The 18,061-nt window shown below is 44.6% G+C and overlaps 1 protein-coding gene across 13 annotated transcripts in view; it reads left to right on the top strand.

Moving 5' to 3' along the window:
- The window catches only part of TENM2 (teneurin transmembrane protein 2), a 713,065-nt gene that overhangs the window by 423,470 nt on the left and 271,534 nt on the right, over positions 1-18,061 (top strand). For all 13 annotated transcript variants that reach the window (XM_033432114.2, XM_033432113.2, XM_033432112.2 and 10 more), the window contains one exon: positions 2,769-3,007. In XM_033432114.2, coding sequence (XP_033288005.1) covers positions 2,769-3,007 — 239 coding nt within the window. The remainder of the gene's footprint in view (positions 1-2,768; positions 3,008-18,061) is intronic.

The raw sequence follows: 18,061 nt of genomic DNA, 5'->3' as shown, positions 1-18,061 counted from the left end.
CTTGGCTGTGTTCAGATCATTGAACATTCTTATAGCACAAATAAAGTTGTTTTTTTTTAATGCCATTTTTTAGTTCCACTGAACATCAGAAGTTTTTAATTTATTTATTTATTTTGGCTGTGTTGGGTCTTCGTTTCTGTGCAAGGGCTTTCTCCAGTTGCGGCGAGCGGGGACCACTCTTCATCGCGGTGCGCGGGCCTCTCACTGTCGCGGCCTCTCTTGTTGCGGAGCACAGACTCCAGACGCGCAGGCTCAGTAGTTGTGGCGCATGGGCTTAGCTGCTCCGCGGCATGTGGGATCCTCCCAGACCAGGACTCGAACCCGTGTCCCCTGCATTAACAGGCAGATTCTCAAACACTGCGCCACCAGGGAAGCCCCCACAAATAAAGTTTTAAGTATTGCTTGTTTATTTTGATGTTAGCCATGCTAAATAATTCACTAATCAGATACTCATTTTCTGACATGGTTGTCAGTGATCTCAGGCTCCTTTGATCTTTGTCAAGAATTAAAATACTTTCAGGGGCTTCCCTGGTGGCGCAGTGGTTGAGAGTCCACCTGCCGATGCAGGGGACACAGGTTCGTGCCCCGGTCGGGGAAGATCCCACATGCCACGGAGCGGCTGGGCCTGTCAGCCATGGCCGCTGAGCCTGCGCGTCCGGAGCCTGTGCTCCCCAGCGGGAGAGGCCACAACAGTGACAGGCCCGCGTACCGCAAAAAAAAAAAGAATTAAAATACTTTCAAAGTTTTATCTGGAAGCAGCCAAGATACAAATATTTGTAAGGACAGCGATCTTGCCTCAGAATCCCACTGGGAAAGCCTGCTAACCACCATATGCAAGGAGAATGTAGTATAGTAAGTCCCGTTAGAGCTTTTAGCGTCAGGCAGACCGGAGTTTAAGGCCCAGTGACACTGCATGCTAACTCTGGGCTTCGGTTTTCTTGTTTGTAAAACTAAGGTAAAAATAGTATTCACTTCATAGGGTCACCGTGAGATTTAGTTTCAAGTAAAACATTTAGCATTATGACCCATAGTGTGTGTGGTCCATAAATATAATTGCACCTAATGAAGACTTGAAGGGAAAGGAAATACCTGTATAACATTTTAAAATCTTAGAATTGAAACTGAGTAAATTCGTAAAACAATGAGGGAGCTTCATTTATTCATTCAAGTCGCCCCTACATGCTGAACTGGTGTTGGGTCCTGGGACCATAAAGATGAACAAGGAACAAAATAAGACACAGCCCCCAGCCTCCATGTGGTCAGACTCTAGACTCTGCTGAACCCGTGCTTTGAAATCCACTAGATATTTTCCGGAAGGCGAGTCATTTTAAACAAGGTGTGGCATGGCACCTTTGAAGTTTCAGAAATGGCACACATAAGAGGGAGAAAATCTATTGGGGAGAATTGATGGTCTTTGATGTGTCCTTAGAGTGACAGTCTCCTGACCCCTGAGAAAGGGTTCTATTAAGGGTCAACAGTACAGCGCATTATCCTGTTGACATACCATAGTTCTAGACAAGGGGCACCTTGTTCAGTTGGCAGACAAAGATATTTCCAAAGAAAGAATTGTGATCTTGAAAGCAAACTTGCGGTTACCAAAGGGGAAAAGGGTGGGGGAGAGGTAAATTAGAAGTTTGGGATTAACAGATATACACTACTATATATAAAATAGATAAACAACAAGGATTTACTGTATAGCACAGGGAACTATGTTCAGTGTCTTGTAATAACCTATAATGGAAAATAATCTGAAAAAGAATATATATACATACATATAGATATGTATGTTTATATATAATCACTGTGCTGTACGCCTGAAACTAACACAGCATTGTAAATCAACTATACTTCAATTAAAAAAAAAAAAAAAGGATGCGGAAAATAAAAAATGACCTAGAGGGGTGGTCTCAGAACAGGAGGCAAGTGAAAGGGGAAAACAGCCCAGAAAGAAGGCTCAAGAGAGACAGTTTAGGATGACACTTAAGAGCACAGACTTCAGTATAAGACAGAGCTTGGGGTTTAAATCCTTGAACGGTTGCTTGACTTTGCCAAGCCTGATTTCTCATATCTTAAATGGGGATATTATAATATTTAGTTTGTAAATAGTTGTGACAACATATTTCAAGTGCCCTTTTTTTGATTGACGTACAGTTGGTTTACAATGTTAATTTCTGCTGTACAGCAAAGCGATTCAGTTATACATACGTATATTCTTTTTCATATTCTTTTCCATTATGGTTTATCCCAGGATATTGAATATAGTTCCCTGTGCTATACAGTAGGACCTTGTTGTTTATCCATCCTATATATAATAGTTTGCATCTGCTAATCCCAAACTCCCAATCTATCCCTCCCCTATCCCTCCCCTACCCCTTCCCCACCCTTGGCAACCACAAGTCTGTTCTTCAAGTGCCTTTAAATAATAGGTCCCAATACCGGATAGAGCTCAGCACCATCTTCACCATATCATGGCCAGCATCTCTGAGTGAGCAACAGTAACTCAGTTTCCATATTTGCTTTGCATATGTGGCAGGATTATTGTGGAAGATAAAATCCAGAGGTATATGTGAAAACATGAAATGATGTGAGTTTATGGAATTAGTTTATGTCACCATCAAATGTAACATTCGCCCCTTTGCCCATGACACGGTTGGGTAGATAATCAGAACTATATTAGTGCTATAGAAAGCAGAGTGGGGGAAAAAAACCAGCTGGATGGTCCTCAATAACCACGATGTGGATCCTGACCCTTTCCCTTTCCCTGACAGGCACTTCCTCTTCAAGACGTCCTCGGGAAGCACACCCCTGTTTAGCAGCTCCTCTCCGGGATACCCTTTGACCTCAGGAACCGTTTACACACCACCACCCCGCCTGCTGCCCCGGAATACCTTCTCCAGGAAGGCCTTCAAGCTGAAGAAGCCCTCCAAATACTGCAGCTGGAAATGCGCCGCCCTGTCGGCCATCGCCGCGGCCCTCGTCTTGGCCATCCTGCTGGCGTATTTCATAGGTAAGTCAGGGCAGCTGTGAGCAGGTGGGGGCCATGTCGCCGACTTGTGAATGTCGAGGGCCTCTGTTGTCTGTACCGTTGGCTTGTTGGCTCCTGAAAGATGTAAAAATGAGTGATGGATGGGAGTGCTTTTTTCCTCCTGAAATCCATTTCAGTCTGATGAGTTTCTCCTTCATGATTCTAAATGACATTTATCAGAAGTGAAATTAAGCATCCTTACTGTATTCTTTCTTGGAGATAAGTTGAAAATTGTCATTCCTGCCAACCCATCCCTCACTCCTCAAGTAGCCTTCTGGTCTCCTCCATCTTGGATTTTAACCCAGGTCTGTGCTCTGACATTCACGCAGCATTGGTTAACTTCAGACAAAAACCGAATAGAAGAAGAAAAGCAAATCAGCACGCCTAGAACATCATATTGGATGGAAAGCCAAAGCAGCTAGATGATTTTTAGAGCTGGAGAACAGAAACAGGATAGAGAGGCTAGAGCACCCAACCAGGTCTTCATAGGGAATCAGGTCACCCAGACCCAGTGGATCTTGCCCAAGTCCCCTCCTTTGCCTCTGTCCCTGTAGCCTCAAGTCTCATCCCGCATGCTGCTGAATCTGAGTCAGGTGCACCTCCCACGCCAGCTGTGATTCTGGGTGGGAGCTCAGGGTATGACTTAGGATAGCAGATTGGTGAAGTTGCTGGGGTGTCTTTCTTTGAATGCCAGGGATGCTGATTTGCATCCATGGGATGTGGCCTTGTAACTATGGGAACCAGCAGATGCCAAGAGTTCAGGGACAGGGTGCCCCATGCATCTGAGCATCCTGGGCTCGACACAAAGCCTGCCCGCAGCTCCTGGCCGCAACGAGGCGCCCTCAGCACTGCTACTTTGTCACCTGAACTTGCGAGCGGCAGGTCTCCTGGCCCGGGCCGAGGCCACGGTGACATTTGTTAAAGTTGATTTAAAACACTTGATGGTTCTGGCTTGATCTCAGGGCCGCTCTGTCAGGCCTCTCCAGTTTGGCTGTGCCGCGTTGCAAAGCAAACCTATAACCCAGCAGCAAAAAGAGACCGGCTCTGAATCAGCTCGTAACACTTACGCTGAAACCCTTCCTCTTTACAAGAGGGAAAATAAAAACCAACCCTAACCATTCTGGTTTTGCCCTTTCTCCCAGTGTAAGCCCTCCCTTCTCTCTCACACTTCCTTCATCCTCCGGCAGCCAGCAAGAGAATAAGCTGGTCCAGAACTTCCCAGACCATTGTGCCCAAGCTTGCCTGATGGCAGAGGAGGGGGACTGTGCTCCCCCAGAGATCTGGGGCCCTGCCCAAGGCAAACCATGACAGGCCAAGAACTGATACGAGGTTTTCACTCTCTCCCATAATGTTGCTATGCTCATCTTAATAGAGAAAAAGGTGTTTTTGCAGTCCTCGTCAGTGGCATCTCTCAGGAATGGCCTCTAGAAGTAAGAAAATTGACACTCCAGGGAAACGCACCATGTTTACCTGGGGCTTTGCAAACACCTTTGTGCTCTAAACCCCAGCTCTACATGTGGGCTGAGGTCAGATACCCACACACCCCTAGTTGAAGGTCATGTCTGCTTCTCACTTACCTCTTGATGAAGGATGGAGTCATGGATTGACTCGAGGAGGGGGAAGGGCATCTGTTGCACCCTCAATCACCTGAGTGGAATCTTTTGTATCATTAAAGGTAGTTTCGTGTGCTTCCCCAGGTAGCTGTTGGGGAGGAGAAGGGGAGGGGTTGGTGGAAGCAAATTGAACATGCCTTTGGGGTCCTGGCATGTTTCAGCTTTGTGTCAGAAACTTCAAAAAGGGTCCATGAGCTCACCTCTCAGGCTTATTGTTCTGCTGGGCTGGTGGGCACCATGAAGAGGCCCAAATATGGAAATTGAGGCACTGCCTGCCTCTGCCAATACCGTCCCTTGTGTACCTCCTTCTCCACTCTCAGGAGAGAGATAGATGGCTAGTGCCTGAGTTATCGAGCTTGATAGTTAAAATATAATAGCTTTCTGTAGGGTGATCATGAAAAACCCTGTAGCGAGAGTTTAATGTTTTAATTGGGTGTGTAACTTGTAAATGATGGATTAGGAAACATATGTATCCTCAGTCTGGAGGCTACTGGAAGCTGGACCCGAGCATCTTAGGATGGCTTATTAGTTTATAATCCATCTCCTATTATGTATGCTTTAGGTAAGATTATGCTTCGACCCTGGAGTACTGAAAAATTGTTTTTGACTCAAAATGAGTGATGGAATGGGCCGATTCACCCAGCAGTAGTGGTGGTGCATAGAGGGCTACAGGGCTACTCTCCAGAGGTGATGACGGGTCTGCAAGCATGGTGAGGGGTCCCGATCTGGAGGACTGGTCGTGACCCCAGGGATGCCTTTCTCCTTAGCTTTAACAAAGTTGTTCTCTTTCTGGGTCTTGGTTTCCTAAGTAAAACCTGGGAGTATGATGGTTATTAACGTTCAGAAACTCCAGAGTATGGTGAGGATTAATTAATGTGTATAAATCACTTTAAAGATGAAAGGCAGTATATTATTTATTACGGAGCTGCAGGGACACAAACAGTGCATCGAAAACACAGAGAAAAGTGCCGTCAGGAGCAACACGTGATTGTGCCTACCTAGAAGACAAGCCATCAGGGAGAACAGAAGGACAACATAAAAATCAAAGCCTTCCTGTTAAGGAGGCCGAAGTGTTTAAGGCCTGAGCCCACACTAGCTCGTACACGACCCTGTGTTCCACTGGAACATGACAGGTCCTGAAATTGAAGCGTCTACCGCAGGACATTTATGGACAGGCACTGGGTTCAGGCCTGCCAGGAACTGCAACAAATAGGCCAAATTATCTTCCTTGCATGTTGAAACCCGCATGAAGTCTTTCCAGAAATGAGCAATTTGGAAACGTTCAGCCCCATGACAAATTCTTCCGTAGACCCAGCCTGTGGGTGGGTGTAAATCAGCATAATTGGAAGACGTGAGCCTCTTTACCAGCTCAGGAGAGGTCCCCCAGTTCCTGTTCACACAGCTGAGGTCAGAGATCTTTTATGATACACTCTTCCAGCAGATTCTCCCGATGCCAGATTCTCCCAGTGTACAAAACATCCTCAAATGAATTCCTCTGAAAAGCTGCACAAACCACTAGGGGACTATTTTGTGCGTTACTCAGCCCCTGGCCCAAATGGTTCCTATGGGGAAGACGGGTTGAGAAGAATTTGGCTGTGAAACGCAAGAGAGCTTCCTGCTCAGGAAGCTGTCTGTTATCCTTGGGCAGCTCAAGTACTTTCATTGCCTGCAATGCCAGAAATCCCTCTGGATCCCTAAGTTTCTAAATCATGTAACCAGCGTAGTGTTTCTCACCTGTGTTATGCCAACTCTACCATGTTTTTATCCTTATAGGGTACATACAGTAACTGGTTAGAATCTTCTATTTGTTTAGAACTGTACGCTTTTCCATTTAAAGCACTTTTATATTACTATGAAACTTGAACCATACCCCCAGCCCCCAACATGCACTCTGGCAGAAAATGAAATTGGCGTATTACAATCATTTGACAAGAACTGATGCTGAGGCCCAGAGGGTCTCAAGTCACGTGGCTAGTTAGTTGCAGGGCCAGGACTAGGCGCTTGGTCTCCTGATGCCTAGTCTAACATCCTTCCCTTGACTGCTCTCTACTAAACATCACAGTTGGCCATATTTCCCAAATACTGCATAAAACCTCAGTCATCCTTTTTGTAGCATCAATTCACCTTACCTAATTCTGTCCTTATCAGCAAGGGAGAGTAGTTGGCTCCCCTCCTTCCTGAATTCGTCTTCTGACGAAGTGTACAGAAGCCACATCTCCTTGGTCTCCTAACCTGTCCTCATATTTCTGCTTTCCCAAATATCTTCTATTACAGAGACCAGAAAACTTTTTCTGTCAAGAACCAGATAGTAAATATTTTTGATTTTGTGGGTCAAACAGTCTGTTACAACTCCTCAATGTTGCCGTTGTAATTGAAAAGCAGCCACAGACAGTGTGTAAACAAATGCTCATGGCTTTGTTCCAGGCGTCTTTAATTGTGGACACAGAAATTTGAATTTTATGTACTTTTCCTGTGTCGTGAAATGTTATTCTTTTGATTTTTTTCAACTGTTTAAAACGTAAAACTCTCCCCACTCCATGTGCCGTTGCCAGAGTTTGCCAACCCCCGTCTGATTGTATTACTGTTCTTTTCCTAAGAGCACCTTTTCAGAGTGTTTCCACCTTTATCAAAAGAAAAGAAAACAAACAAACGAAAACATAATGCTATCAAATTGGCTAAGAAGCCACACATACGTCCACTGTAAACGGAGCAGGTGATTGCCTGCAATCCCGTTACATAATGAATAATTACATCTGATTTTTGACCCAAACCAAAAGTAGAAAAAGCAAGTTTCTTTTCTCTTTAAAAAACTTTCTATAAGATAAAAATTTCCATCCCAACAGACTGCTTGAAACACTGCCCCAACTCATGGATGGAGTAGAATCGCCTAGGAATTTTGCCACGTACTCACTTGTCCTCAATCTTCAGTTACCATAGGTGTCTCTGCAAAACCGTTGCCTGTTTTTAAAGATGACTCAGTGCCTGATGCCTAGTTTGTTGAGGTTTTCTAACGGGTCGTAACAATGCTGGGTCCCCGAATGACATCATTGCTTTCTTGTCCCAGGTTAACATTGGCTAGATCTCATTTCCTTAAAAGGCACCAACATTCTTGCAGGGCTACCCCCCATCAAGGAAGAAGGATGCTTGCAGTGTATGACTTTGCTGTTTAAATCCAGATAATCCTCCAGATTCTAAGATGAGCGTCAACAGAACAGTTCAGCATGACACAGGATTCAGACCGTCACCCCTGAGTTAAAAACAAGTCTTCTGTCAAAAACTCTTCACGTGGCTGGGAAAGGAAGGGTGGCAGAGAGAAAGATAAGAGCATTTATGTCATCCTAAATTAGTTTTTAGCTCTTCAGATCCCTGCCAAACTAATATATATATATATGTGTGTGTGTGTGCATGTGCGTGTGTGTGTGTGTGTGTGTGTGTGTGTGTGTGTGTTAGAAAGTCACCTTGTCTCTTTTCACTACAGTAATTCCTGCCAAATATGAAATACTATGTTTTAAGTAAGCCGTTCACCGCTCTGTCTTCTGCCACTCTCACTTTGATCTGGGAAGAACGCGGGCCATCAACATGTCAGGATGTTAAAAGTGTGGTAATTTGGGGTGCTTTCAGTTTCTTTTGAAAACAATGAGAGATTATTTTCTATGGAAACTAAAAGCCTACAATGTGTTTAAAGTTGCTACACTTGGAAATTGATGTGTTGAGACTCACAGCTGATGAATCCTGCGTTCTCAGCTGCTATTTTGTGTATTGCCATCTTGCTGAATAGAGCAGGTTTGGGGGGAAACATAAAGAAAATGACAGAAACTGATGAGAACAGTCAGTTTAACCTGGCATCCTTCATGAGGACAGAGCCTAGGAAAAATGTCAGCTCTCTCTTTCAGACTCACTGCTCTTTGACTATCCAGAGAAACACTAAACCTTCCCCTCCTGTATGAATTCCAGATTATATATTTATCTCCCATTATCTAAAGGGCAAAATGCTAATGATGATGTCTGGACAATCCGGCAAATAACATTTCCACCCAATTCCCCGGCCCCAGACGGTCCAACCTCACAGTCGTCCACACAGAGAAAAAGAGAACTGCCCACACGTTAAGTCAGGGGACCCAGTTGTGTTATCCATTCCATGTTAGTAGCAGACTTTTTATCTAATAGATATGCTCATGTGCTCTTAACCAGATAATAAAGTCCTGTCAGTGTCTCCACACTGGTGCGTCTCTGGAAGTGGGACTGCCATTTCCTAATTGTATACCTGATTTCAGAGTGTCTGTCGACTTATTACGGAAAGTCAGTTAAGTCCTTAGCTAGGTCTTCATCACCTAGCCACCACATGGCAACATTTGTATCTCACATTCGACATTCAGAAAAGATGAGTTCCTCTGCTGAGGGGACGGAAGTGTTTTTGCTTTCCTCCCCAAGGTGCCCGTCAGAAATCAAAGTAGTCAGGGGTCAGATGGAGGGATACGTTAGGAGTCTGAGATTAACACATACACACTACTACATACAAAATAGGCAAACAACAAAGACCTACTGAATAGCACGGGGAACTATATTCAATATCCTGTAATAACCTATAATGGAAAAGAATCTGAAAAAGAATAGATATGTACATATAAATATATATATATATATATATATATGTATATATAATTGAATCACTTTGCACCTGAAAGTAACACAACATTGTAAATCAACTACACCTCAATAAAAAAAATAGTAAGGAATCAAGCTAGTCGGCCAATACAGGGCTTTCCACCCTCCTGGGTGGACTTGATCGGTGAGAATGAGGACGCAATCTTTGGTTCCAACTTAATAGAGCGTCTTAATGCAAAACCAGGAAGGAGGGAGTAAGTGCTATACCCCAGGTTCCCAAGGACCACAGTAAGGAAATGGGATACTGTTATCATCTCCCAGCCCAGGACTTCGTGCCTCCATGACGTGTGTGTCGGGTGGGTGAGGATGGAGTGTCCACCACCTGTCCCTTGAGTCACCATGCAGTTCGGTCCTGGACTTCCTCTGTAGCAGTGCTCTCTCTAGCAGTCATTGGTCCTGAAGCAGTAATGAGACATGGTTGTCTCTGTCTCCACACACTCTGTTTATTTGTCTGGCTCACTTAGGGGGGGTCACCAAGCGCACAGATCCCCATTTCCTAAGTCTTTCATTTGTTCATTTATTTGTACTTGTTTCCTGATTTAAGATTCTGGGCACAGCTTTGAATGTACTGTGGATAGGTATTATTTCATCCTACATTTTACCTATAACACAGTTGCAGAGGTTCTCGCCCTGCCTGGGTAATTACAAAAGAAACAGCTTGTTGTAATGGAAAGTACATACTTGGGCTTTGGTGTCAGAGAGACCCGGGTTCAAATTCTGATGTATATACTTAAAAACCATATGACTATGGGCTTGCTGTTTAATCTCCCTGCACCTGAGTTCCCCATACAAGAAAACAGGGATAACTCCTACCTTGTAGAGATGCTTCAAGTATTCCCTGAAATGATACGTGCATACAGTTTTCTTCAAATCCAATATGTCATCGTGTATGAGAAGTGTCATTATGGTTCGTATCCCCAAGGAGAGAAAAGGTTATCAGTTAAATATGGCATGATTCCTTAGCATTTATAATATGTATTTTTAGAAGGAGGTAGACACAGACCACCTGAATTGATATACAACCCTGTGTATAGATAGGTCCACAGTCACACCAGCAGACCAGTGTGCCGCCTGACCAGCCTCAGTTGTAAGAAAACACTAATTTTGAAGGAGCATTCTGATTCCAGAAATGTGAAAATGTGAATCTTAGAACTGGTGAAATATGGTGGTACCCGGCATACAATAAAAGCTTAACTAGAAGGAGTTATTGTGATTATTGTATTGGTTACCATACTCCTAGGGCAGGTCCAGTGAGAAGCCTAGAACAGGTCCTTGGGTCATTGTATCCTCAAAACAGTGCCTAGCACCTTGTAAGCACTCAATAAGTATTTGTTGAGTTAATGTACGCTAATTAGGGTTAGGGCTGCGTTGAACCATGTGTGGAGGGCATTTGTCAAGTACCCAGAATCCCTGATTTCTAGTTTTACTCGTTCCCCATGTCAAGGGAAGTTGCTGGCTCCCTGATGTTGTAATTGCCTCTGTTCCCAAATTGCGTCTCCAAGTTACAAAGTGTTTAGGCAAAGGAGCAGTTAAGTTAGGTGGGCTGTGTAAGTACCACATTGAAACCCTCTAGCAGGAACCTGTGATTCCCTGAAATCAAGAGAGCTAGCTGAGTGAAACTGGAAAGTGCTTGTGTCTGGCACACAACCACCGTTTGGCACTCACATTCCAAAAGTGTAGCAGGCTTCAGTTGGAGTTCAAGGTGAAGAAGCAAATAATGGCATAAATCTGAAAGTCGGCTGGCTGCTTCTCCGTAAATGAGGATGTGCTAAGAAATGAAAGCAATTGCTACAAGGCAGCAAGTAGAGAAGGGAACCATTATATGGTGAATTAGGTCTGTGTACACAAGCCGTACAGAATCTTTTGTGCTCTGAAACGCCCTGTTTAGCAGTGTAGCTCAGAAACTTGACCCCAAAACAAACTTTTAAAACATTCATATTTCCCTTGAGGTCACCTTAAACCAGACTTCTTGTGTCCTTCATGGAAAATGCCTTTAGACAAAAGTCATAACTTGTTTGTAAAGAACAGACACTCAGACTTTTGGCCTGAGCCCTTTTGTCATCAAATAAATCTTTTATGAAATTGATGTCTCAGAATAAGATACTCTGCATCAGGAGAGCAAATGGTCCATCAACTATATTAATATATTTAATATTACCATAAAAGAGAGGATAACGCATTGCACGTTCCACTAATTTCATTTTTTATCTTACTGACTTCTAGCCTTAAATAAATACGTAAACATCAGAATGTTTCAGAAAATAGTCCTAAGCTACATGTTGATAAGAAAAGAGCTTTGCGGAGGAAAATAATACCCTCCGTTCTTGGAGAGAGAAAGGAAGGTATACGATATATAATACGTATCATCTTTCAAAGGCATTTTCTTTTTTTTTTTTTTTTTTCTAAAAATCAGAGCTATGGATGAGAAGGGAGGAGCTTTGCCTCCAGTCTTTACATTTCTTTCGTCAGTACTGCACAGCGGTTAGGGAAGGTCCTTCCCTTGGGATGGGTTTTCATTGGAGTTAGGTCATTTACGCGAAGATTTGTGCAAACATGTTTGGCACTCCCCTTAGGGACTGTGATCTTTGTAAAAGAAAGGTATATTGCCTTGCTTTGGCCTTTGCAGTCATGATGCAATTTTATCAGTTTGCTTACTGACGTTACACCATGAGCGTTTTAGAGGCACGTTAATGAAGTTTAGATTACGCTTGGTCATATTCCACAGGGAAAGGCAGTGTGTCAAATGCTTTCTGTTCTTCAGACCATGATAAACAAGAGGACATCTTTCAAGGAAGTTCAGTGTGCCCTTGAGTTAGATGCATTTTGGAAATGGGCTTTAAGGCTCCCTTATGCCCCCAATTTTACAAACATTGACTTCTGGGGTATTAGCTAAATTAGAGTACATGTGTTTCATAAGCTGATTTGTAGACTTTCTGAATCTCAAGAGAGTTGTGGGGTAAAGACTTTTTTTGCCATGAAGAAAATTCGTATAACTTTGTATATTAATTTCATGTATTATTAATTTTATATTTAAAATTTATTAAATTTATTACATTAATTTTATGTTTTTCCATTGGGCAAGAAATGTTATTTAGGTGAGTTACCGTCTGGTCACATTGGATGTTGGAATCTGCTGACGAGCCTCGGATTCTAGGACATTTTTACTTGAAATTTTTTCCTAGACCTAGAGTCTCATAAGTAGCCCCGTAAAATAGTACAGTTAGTAGGAAAGCTTAGAGCCTGGGTAAGTTATGTTTTGCACAACGCGTGCCATGATGTTAATCAGACACATAAAACAGTGATAGAGGCGTCTGAGTTTCAGTTTTTCCCAGATCCAACAGGGAACAGAAGCTTTTATACTAAAAAGCTTTGGTATCAACTCGTCGGTATGAATCAGTGCTCAGCTATCCCTTTCTTCCCCTAGAAATGTGGAGTGGTCTACCCATTTTACAATAAGAAACTGAGGAGATTCGTGTCCATTTTTATGCAGTCTGGTTTTGTCCAGTGAAGGCGTTATCTCCTCCTGAAGTTACTTTAACAACCATAAACCTCCCCAATAAAAAAGCTTGCACTTTGTGGGACCACAGCAGTGACAAGAGAAGAGCCAAAGAGAGAAGAATAAATCCTAAAACGAGTGGGATGAAATTAAGGCGAGAAGTAAGAACAAGGCAGAAGAAGCTGTGAATAGAATAATTAGAAATGTTACCTAGCAATGCAAACTGTGAAGAGCCATGTATCAAGCAGGATAAAACATGGCACAATTAGAAGACACAAGTGTGGTGAGGAAATGACACCCAGCATACCAAGTTACACATAACCTTCTGCACAATTTCTCCAAGCAGTACATCCAGGCAAGGTAATGAAATGAAGAGCTATCCTTGAGAATTGCTTGGAGGCGCTGTTGCACCACCTCATCTTACATCGTTAGACTTTTGGTTCCCTCATGAGCTACTTAAATAAATAACAGTAGACAGTTTGACATTTATCCAAATAAACCAGAACGCTACCATGGTAAAGGAAATTGAATTTATAGACACGGTAGGCTCTTGCCTAATAGACGAGAGTAATGTGTTCAATGATGAACATCAATCTATATTTCAAATACAGTGTATGAAGGGGGGCCTCTCAAAACACCTCCCTCCTACAAAGTCATTTCTCACTAAGGTTGGTTTATCTTCCCTTGTGTCTAATAGATATCCATGTAATTCTGCTACCATCTCTGCTCCTGCAAGTGATGTCAGAGATGGAAAGAATGAATGTGGGTGTTGGTTCCCAGGACAGCATTGAAAGTTGGGGGTTAGGAAAATCACTTTTGTCTTTAGAGTGTTGTCTTTGGAATAACCCTTGAAGCCAGAGGGCAAGGATATTTGTTTTTCATCAAGTGAGGGCATTCTCCAAAGTCTTCTTTTCGATCTTGATCAAAAATCAACATGAGGAAGGAGAACTCTTTTAGATCAGATCTTTTCTTTGCCTTAGTTTGTAATCTTCATGGTGTAAAAAAAGGTCCAGTAGAGACTATTTGAGGTTACCCTTCAATTTTAGCTCCCAGTCCAATTCAATGGATTTATGAACTTCCAACATTTAGGAAAGTTTCCTAATTCCTCATTGGGCAGGTCTTGGTCTAGGACAGGACATGGCTATGCCCAGGCTGACAGCCACTCACGACTTACCCAAGTCCTGGCTGGTGGTATGGGGACAGAGAGTGGGGCAGTGCAAGGGACCGGAGCTCACCTCTTCTAGTTGGCATGTGTGTAAATGATTCCCACACACCACTACTCCCCCAGACACTGTCCTGAATAGTCTGGTCAGAAACACTTTCTATTATGTGCACATTTTAATGAACTGTTTTGACATGTAAATTTGGTCTGACTTTAAGGAAACCAACTTCCAATCCTGCTTCTAAAGGTTTGCTTTTTCACAATGTTTGCTTTTATCTGCTCGGATATGAATGTCTCTGTTTCTCTTCTCCCCTCCCCTCCCCTGCCCTCCCCTCTCCCCTCTCCCCTCCTCTCCCCTCCCTCCCCCTCCCCTCCCCCTCCCCCTCCCCTCCCCCACCCCTCCCCCCTCCCCCCTCCCCTCCCCTCTCCCCTCCCCTCCCCTCTCCCCTCCCCTCTCCCCTCCCCTCCCCTCTCCCCTCCCCTCCCCTCTCCCCTCCCCTCTCCCCTCCCCTCCCCTCTCCCCTCCCCTCCCCTCCCCTCCCCTCTCCCCTCCCCTCTCCCCTCCTCTCCCCTCTCCCCACCCCTCCCCTCTCCCCTCCCCTCCCCTCTCCCCTCCCCTCCCCTCTCCCCTCCCCTCCCCTCCTCTTCCCTCTCCCCTCCCCTCCCCCTCCCCTCCCCTCCCCTCCTCTCCCCTCCCCCTCCCCTCCCCTCCTCTCCCCTCCCCCTCCCCTCCCCTCCTCTCCCCTCCCCCCTCCCCTCTCCCCTCCTCTCCCCCCTCCCCTCCCCTCTCCCCTCCTCTCCCCTCCCCTCCCCTCTCCCCTCCCCCTCCTCTCCCCTCCCCTCCCCCTCTCCCCTCCCCTCCCCCCCTCCCCTCCCCTCCCCTCCCCTCTCCTCTCCTCCCCTCTCCTCTCCTCTCTATACATATTCCACCTTTAAGTATCCTTGGGACAAGTCCAGATTTAGCTTGCTCTGTCAAGTTTAATTTTTTTAAAGGAATATACATACATTACAGTTAATTTAATTTTAGGCTTTTTAAAAATGTACTAGTCTGCCCATCTGTGGCTTTTTCCCAACTCTTGTGCACCGCCACCTTGGTTCTTTAGGTGGAGGTCATTGGGGTGGAAGTGCTGCCTAGGCTGGGGCCTCTTCTGGGAGGACATATCTCTATTTCTCTTGTAGGGATATAGATGCTAATTGCATGGTATTTTATTCTTCTCATCAAAACTGACAGGAATAAAGCCTTTTCGAAAGGTCAGTTGACCCCGCAGTGCTATCCTATCCTTATCATAGGAAAATACCGATGGCTTATTTTAATGTCAGAGGAAAATTGGAGAGCAGACCTGAAATATCTGTGACTAAATTTATCTCAAAGGAAGAAAAAGAATTGTCTGTCATGTATGTATGACTAAGGGATTTATTAAACAAGCTATGTACCCCACCCAGGGAGAATGCTGTTAAAACACGAAGAAGAAGAAAAAAGAGAAAACAGAGATCACAGGAAAGCCCAGCCTGAACTCTTCTCATAATTGCATGTCTGAGTACCCTTGGTAATTTTGCCCACGCCCTTTGTGATCCTTTCTTCACCACACACTACTGCTGCCTCCTGCCTAACTAAAAGCCTTACCGTGCCTGTGTTTCCTGCCACGTCACAAAACAACACAACAAACACACTGAAACCTGGCTAATTGAGAAGATACCCAGAGTAGACTGGATGGGCTCTTGTTCTCACATCCTTCAAAACTCATTTACCGGGTCGTATATACCACAGGGGTTTTCTTCCAGGGCCTGGCTGATCTAGAATCTCTCTTGGTGGAAATGTAAAGAAACAGTCCAGACATAAAAAGTAACTAGGTGTGAATTGCAGAGAAATGGAAAGGATTCTTTATATCGTGCAAACGGGATCCAACTCTGGCTGATTTTCTTTCACATGAAAAACTGGGGGGCAGACCCCAATGGCAAAGCACGTGAAAAACATGACAGAGGGAGAAAAATGCAAGCGCCACAAGAAAAAGCAAGCATGCACAAGAGAGAAAACCTATGGGGAGGCCTCCCTTAGAGCAACTGTAGTGTATATGGCATATACATTTTTTTCCTGGGAAGATAAAGGGTGCAGGAGGCCAGATGAATAGCTAGAGAGAATTATCGTTTTCTCTGGCTTCTGTAGAACAGGAAACAACCCCATGTTCACTACTGGCCTAGTGAATAAATGGAAGCTCAAGCCTCATGGTCAGCTCAGAAAAGCCTCTGCCTTAGATTAAGCCGGTTCTTATTTTTCCACTGGATGACGAGGCTGCAGTTCTAGCCCATCTGTTCCCAGCCCCGTCCCCAGCATTCTCAGGGACTGCATCCACTTATCTTCGAAAGCCAAAGAAAAGAGCATGATGTGAGAGGGGGAAGTAAAGCAAGTGGCCCAGGGGAGATTAGTCTCATGCTGAGTGGGGAGACTGAAAATCTCTCCCCAGAACCCTGTGATCGCGTGGGGGTCCTGAGGTTCTCACGCACAGGGGTGACCCCAGTGTCTTGACGGAAGATTTTCCACATATGCGTAAAGGTTCTCTGTGTAGAAAAGAATTTCAGCTAGGGGCTTTAATGCGCTTGAAAGCGCATCAAGAGTAACACCAACATGCTTTCACCATAGCCTTGGAATCCTAACATAAATAAGAGAAAAACTGTGATTTAAAATATAATTCCAAATACTAACTGGGCCCCGCTGTCTCGATGAGTAATAAGCTTCAATAAATGTGTGACAGGCACAAGGCTCTTCAGTATGAAGAGTAGTGAGGCCTCAGAAATAGAAATAGGTTTTTCATTACATGAGGGATTAGGTTCAGCCTGACTCTGGAGCCTGTTCCCAGGGTCACAGCTGCATCTTCGGCCTCCGGTCATATTAACCAGTAATAGTAAAACAGGCAAGCGTGGCCCGAAACAGCGATTTGTTTTAGGGAAGGGAGAAAGGTCACTTTCTCCCGCTTAAGCCTGGATTGCCATTGTTTATGACACACTTTCCCTTAAACTTCTCTCCGTCGGTGCTAATGAGCTACAATTTGAGTCAGGTCCCACCTGGGTGCTGCTGAAATCTGCAAGGAAGCCGGTGATGGAGACATTGGCAAGGTTTGGGGTAGCAGTTGTTGCTGTTTTATTTTTATCCACATCAGGCTCACCAGCACACGCGGGTGTATTTCTTTTGAAGGTCGTAGGAAGTTTTATTGTTTCATGCAAACTTGGCTCTCCATTTGAGTCTTTCCTGATACAGGAACTCAAAATTCAGCAGGCCCACCCCAGGCCTCTCTCCTTCTCAGCACTTAGATGTGTGATCAAGAAACTGATCTGAGGGCTTCCCTGGTGGCTCAGTGGTTGAGAGTCCGCCTGCCGATGCAGGGGACACGGGTTCGTGCCCCACTCCGGGAAGATCCCACATGCCGTGGAGCGGCTGGGCCCGTGAGCCATGGCCGCTGAGCCTGCGCGTCCGGAGCCTGTGCTCCACAACGGAAGAGGCCACAACAGTGAGAGGCCCGTGTACCGCAAAAAAACAAACAAACAAAAACTGATCTGAGTGCGTCTTAGCAGCCAAGGGGACCATAGCGGGGGATGGGGGCGGGGGGTCTTCAAAGATGAGTTTCAGTGGGGATTTGAAAAAGGTTTGGGGACTCTGGTGTAGAAGGGCAGCAGTGATGAGAGCGGATTATCAGTTTGGGGTAGGTTTTCTTTTTCATGCGTTATCAACACAATTCCCTGCCTCTGTCCCTTCTTGACACAAATAACTCATTGAAACTTTATACATCCAGGATCATTGTTCGCCTGGATCAGGAAACCTGATTGGTAGTTGTAAGAGCTCCTCGTTTTAAGGGCCCGCTGGCGTTGGAGCAGTCCAATGAAGAAAGCCCTGAATTTGGTTTAGGAAGTTGGGTTCCAGTCTGAACCCTTGCTAACTGAGTGCTTTGGGGAAAGTAGATTCAATGCCCTGAGCCTCCTTTCTTTCAACTATGAGAAGCATTTGATAATGTTTATAATGATGATGGTAACTTTTTTCATAGTCTATGGGAAATTTAAAGTAGATATTTTATTATTATTATTATTTTATTATTATTGCTCTTTGCTCT

This window comes from Orcinus orca, chromosome 3 (genome assembly GCF_937001465.1).
Source record: "Orcinus orca chromosome 3, mOrcOrc1.1, whole genome shotgun sequence".
NCBI classification, from domain to species: Eukaryota; Metazoa; Chordata; class Mammalia; order Artiodactyla; family Delphinidae; genus Orcinus; species Orcinus orca.
Note: the sequence above shows the minus strand (reverse complement) of the source record. Positions and strands in the feature narration are given on the sequence as shown.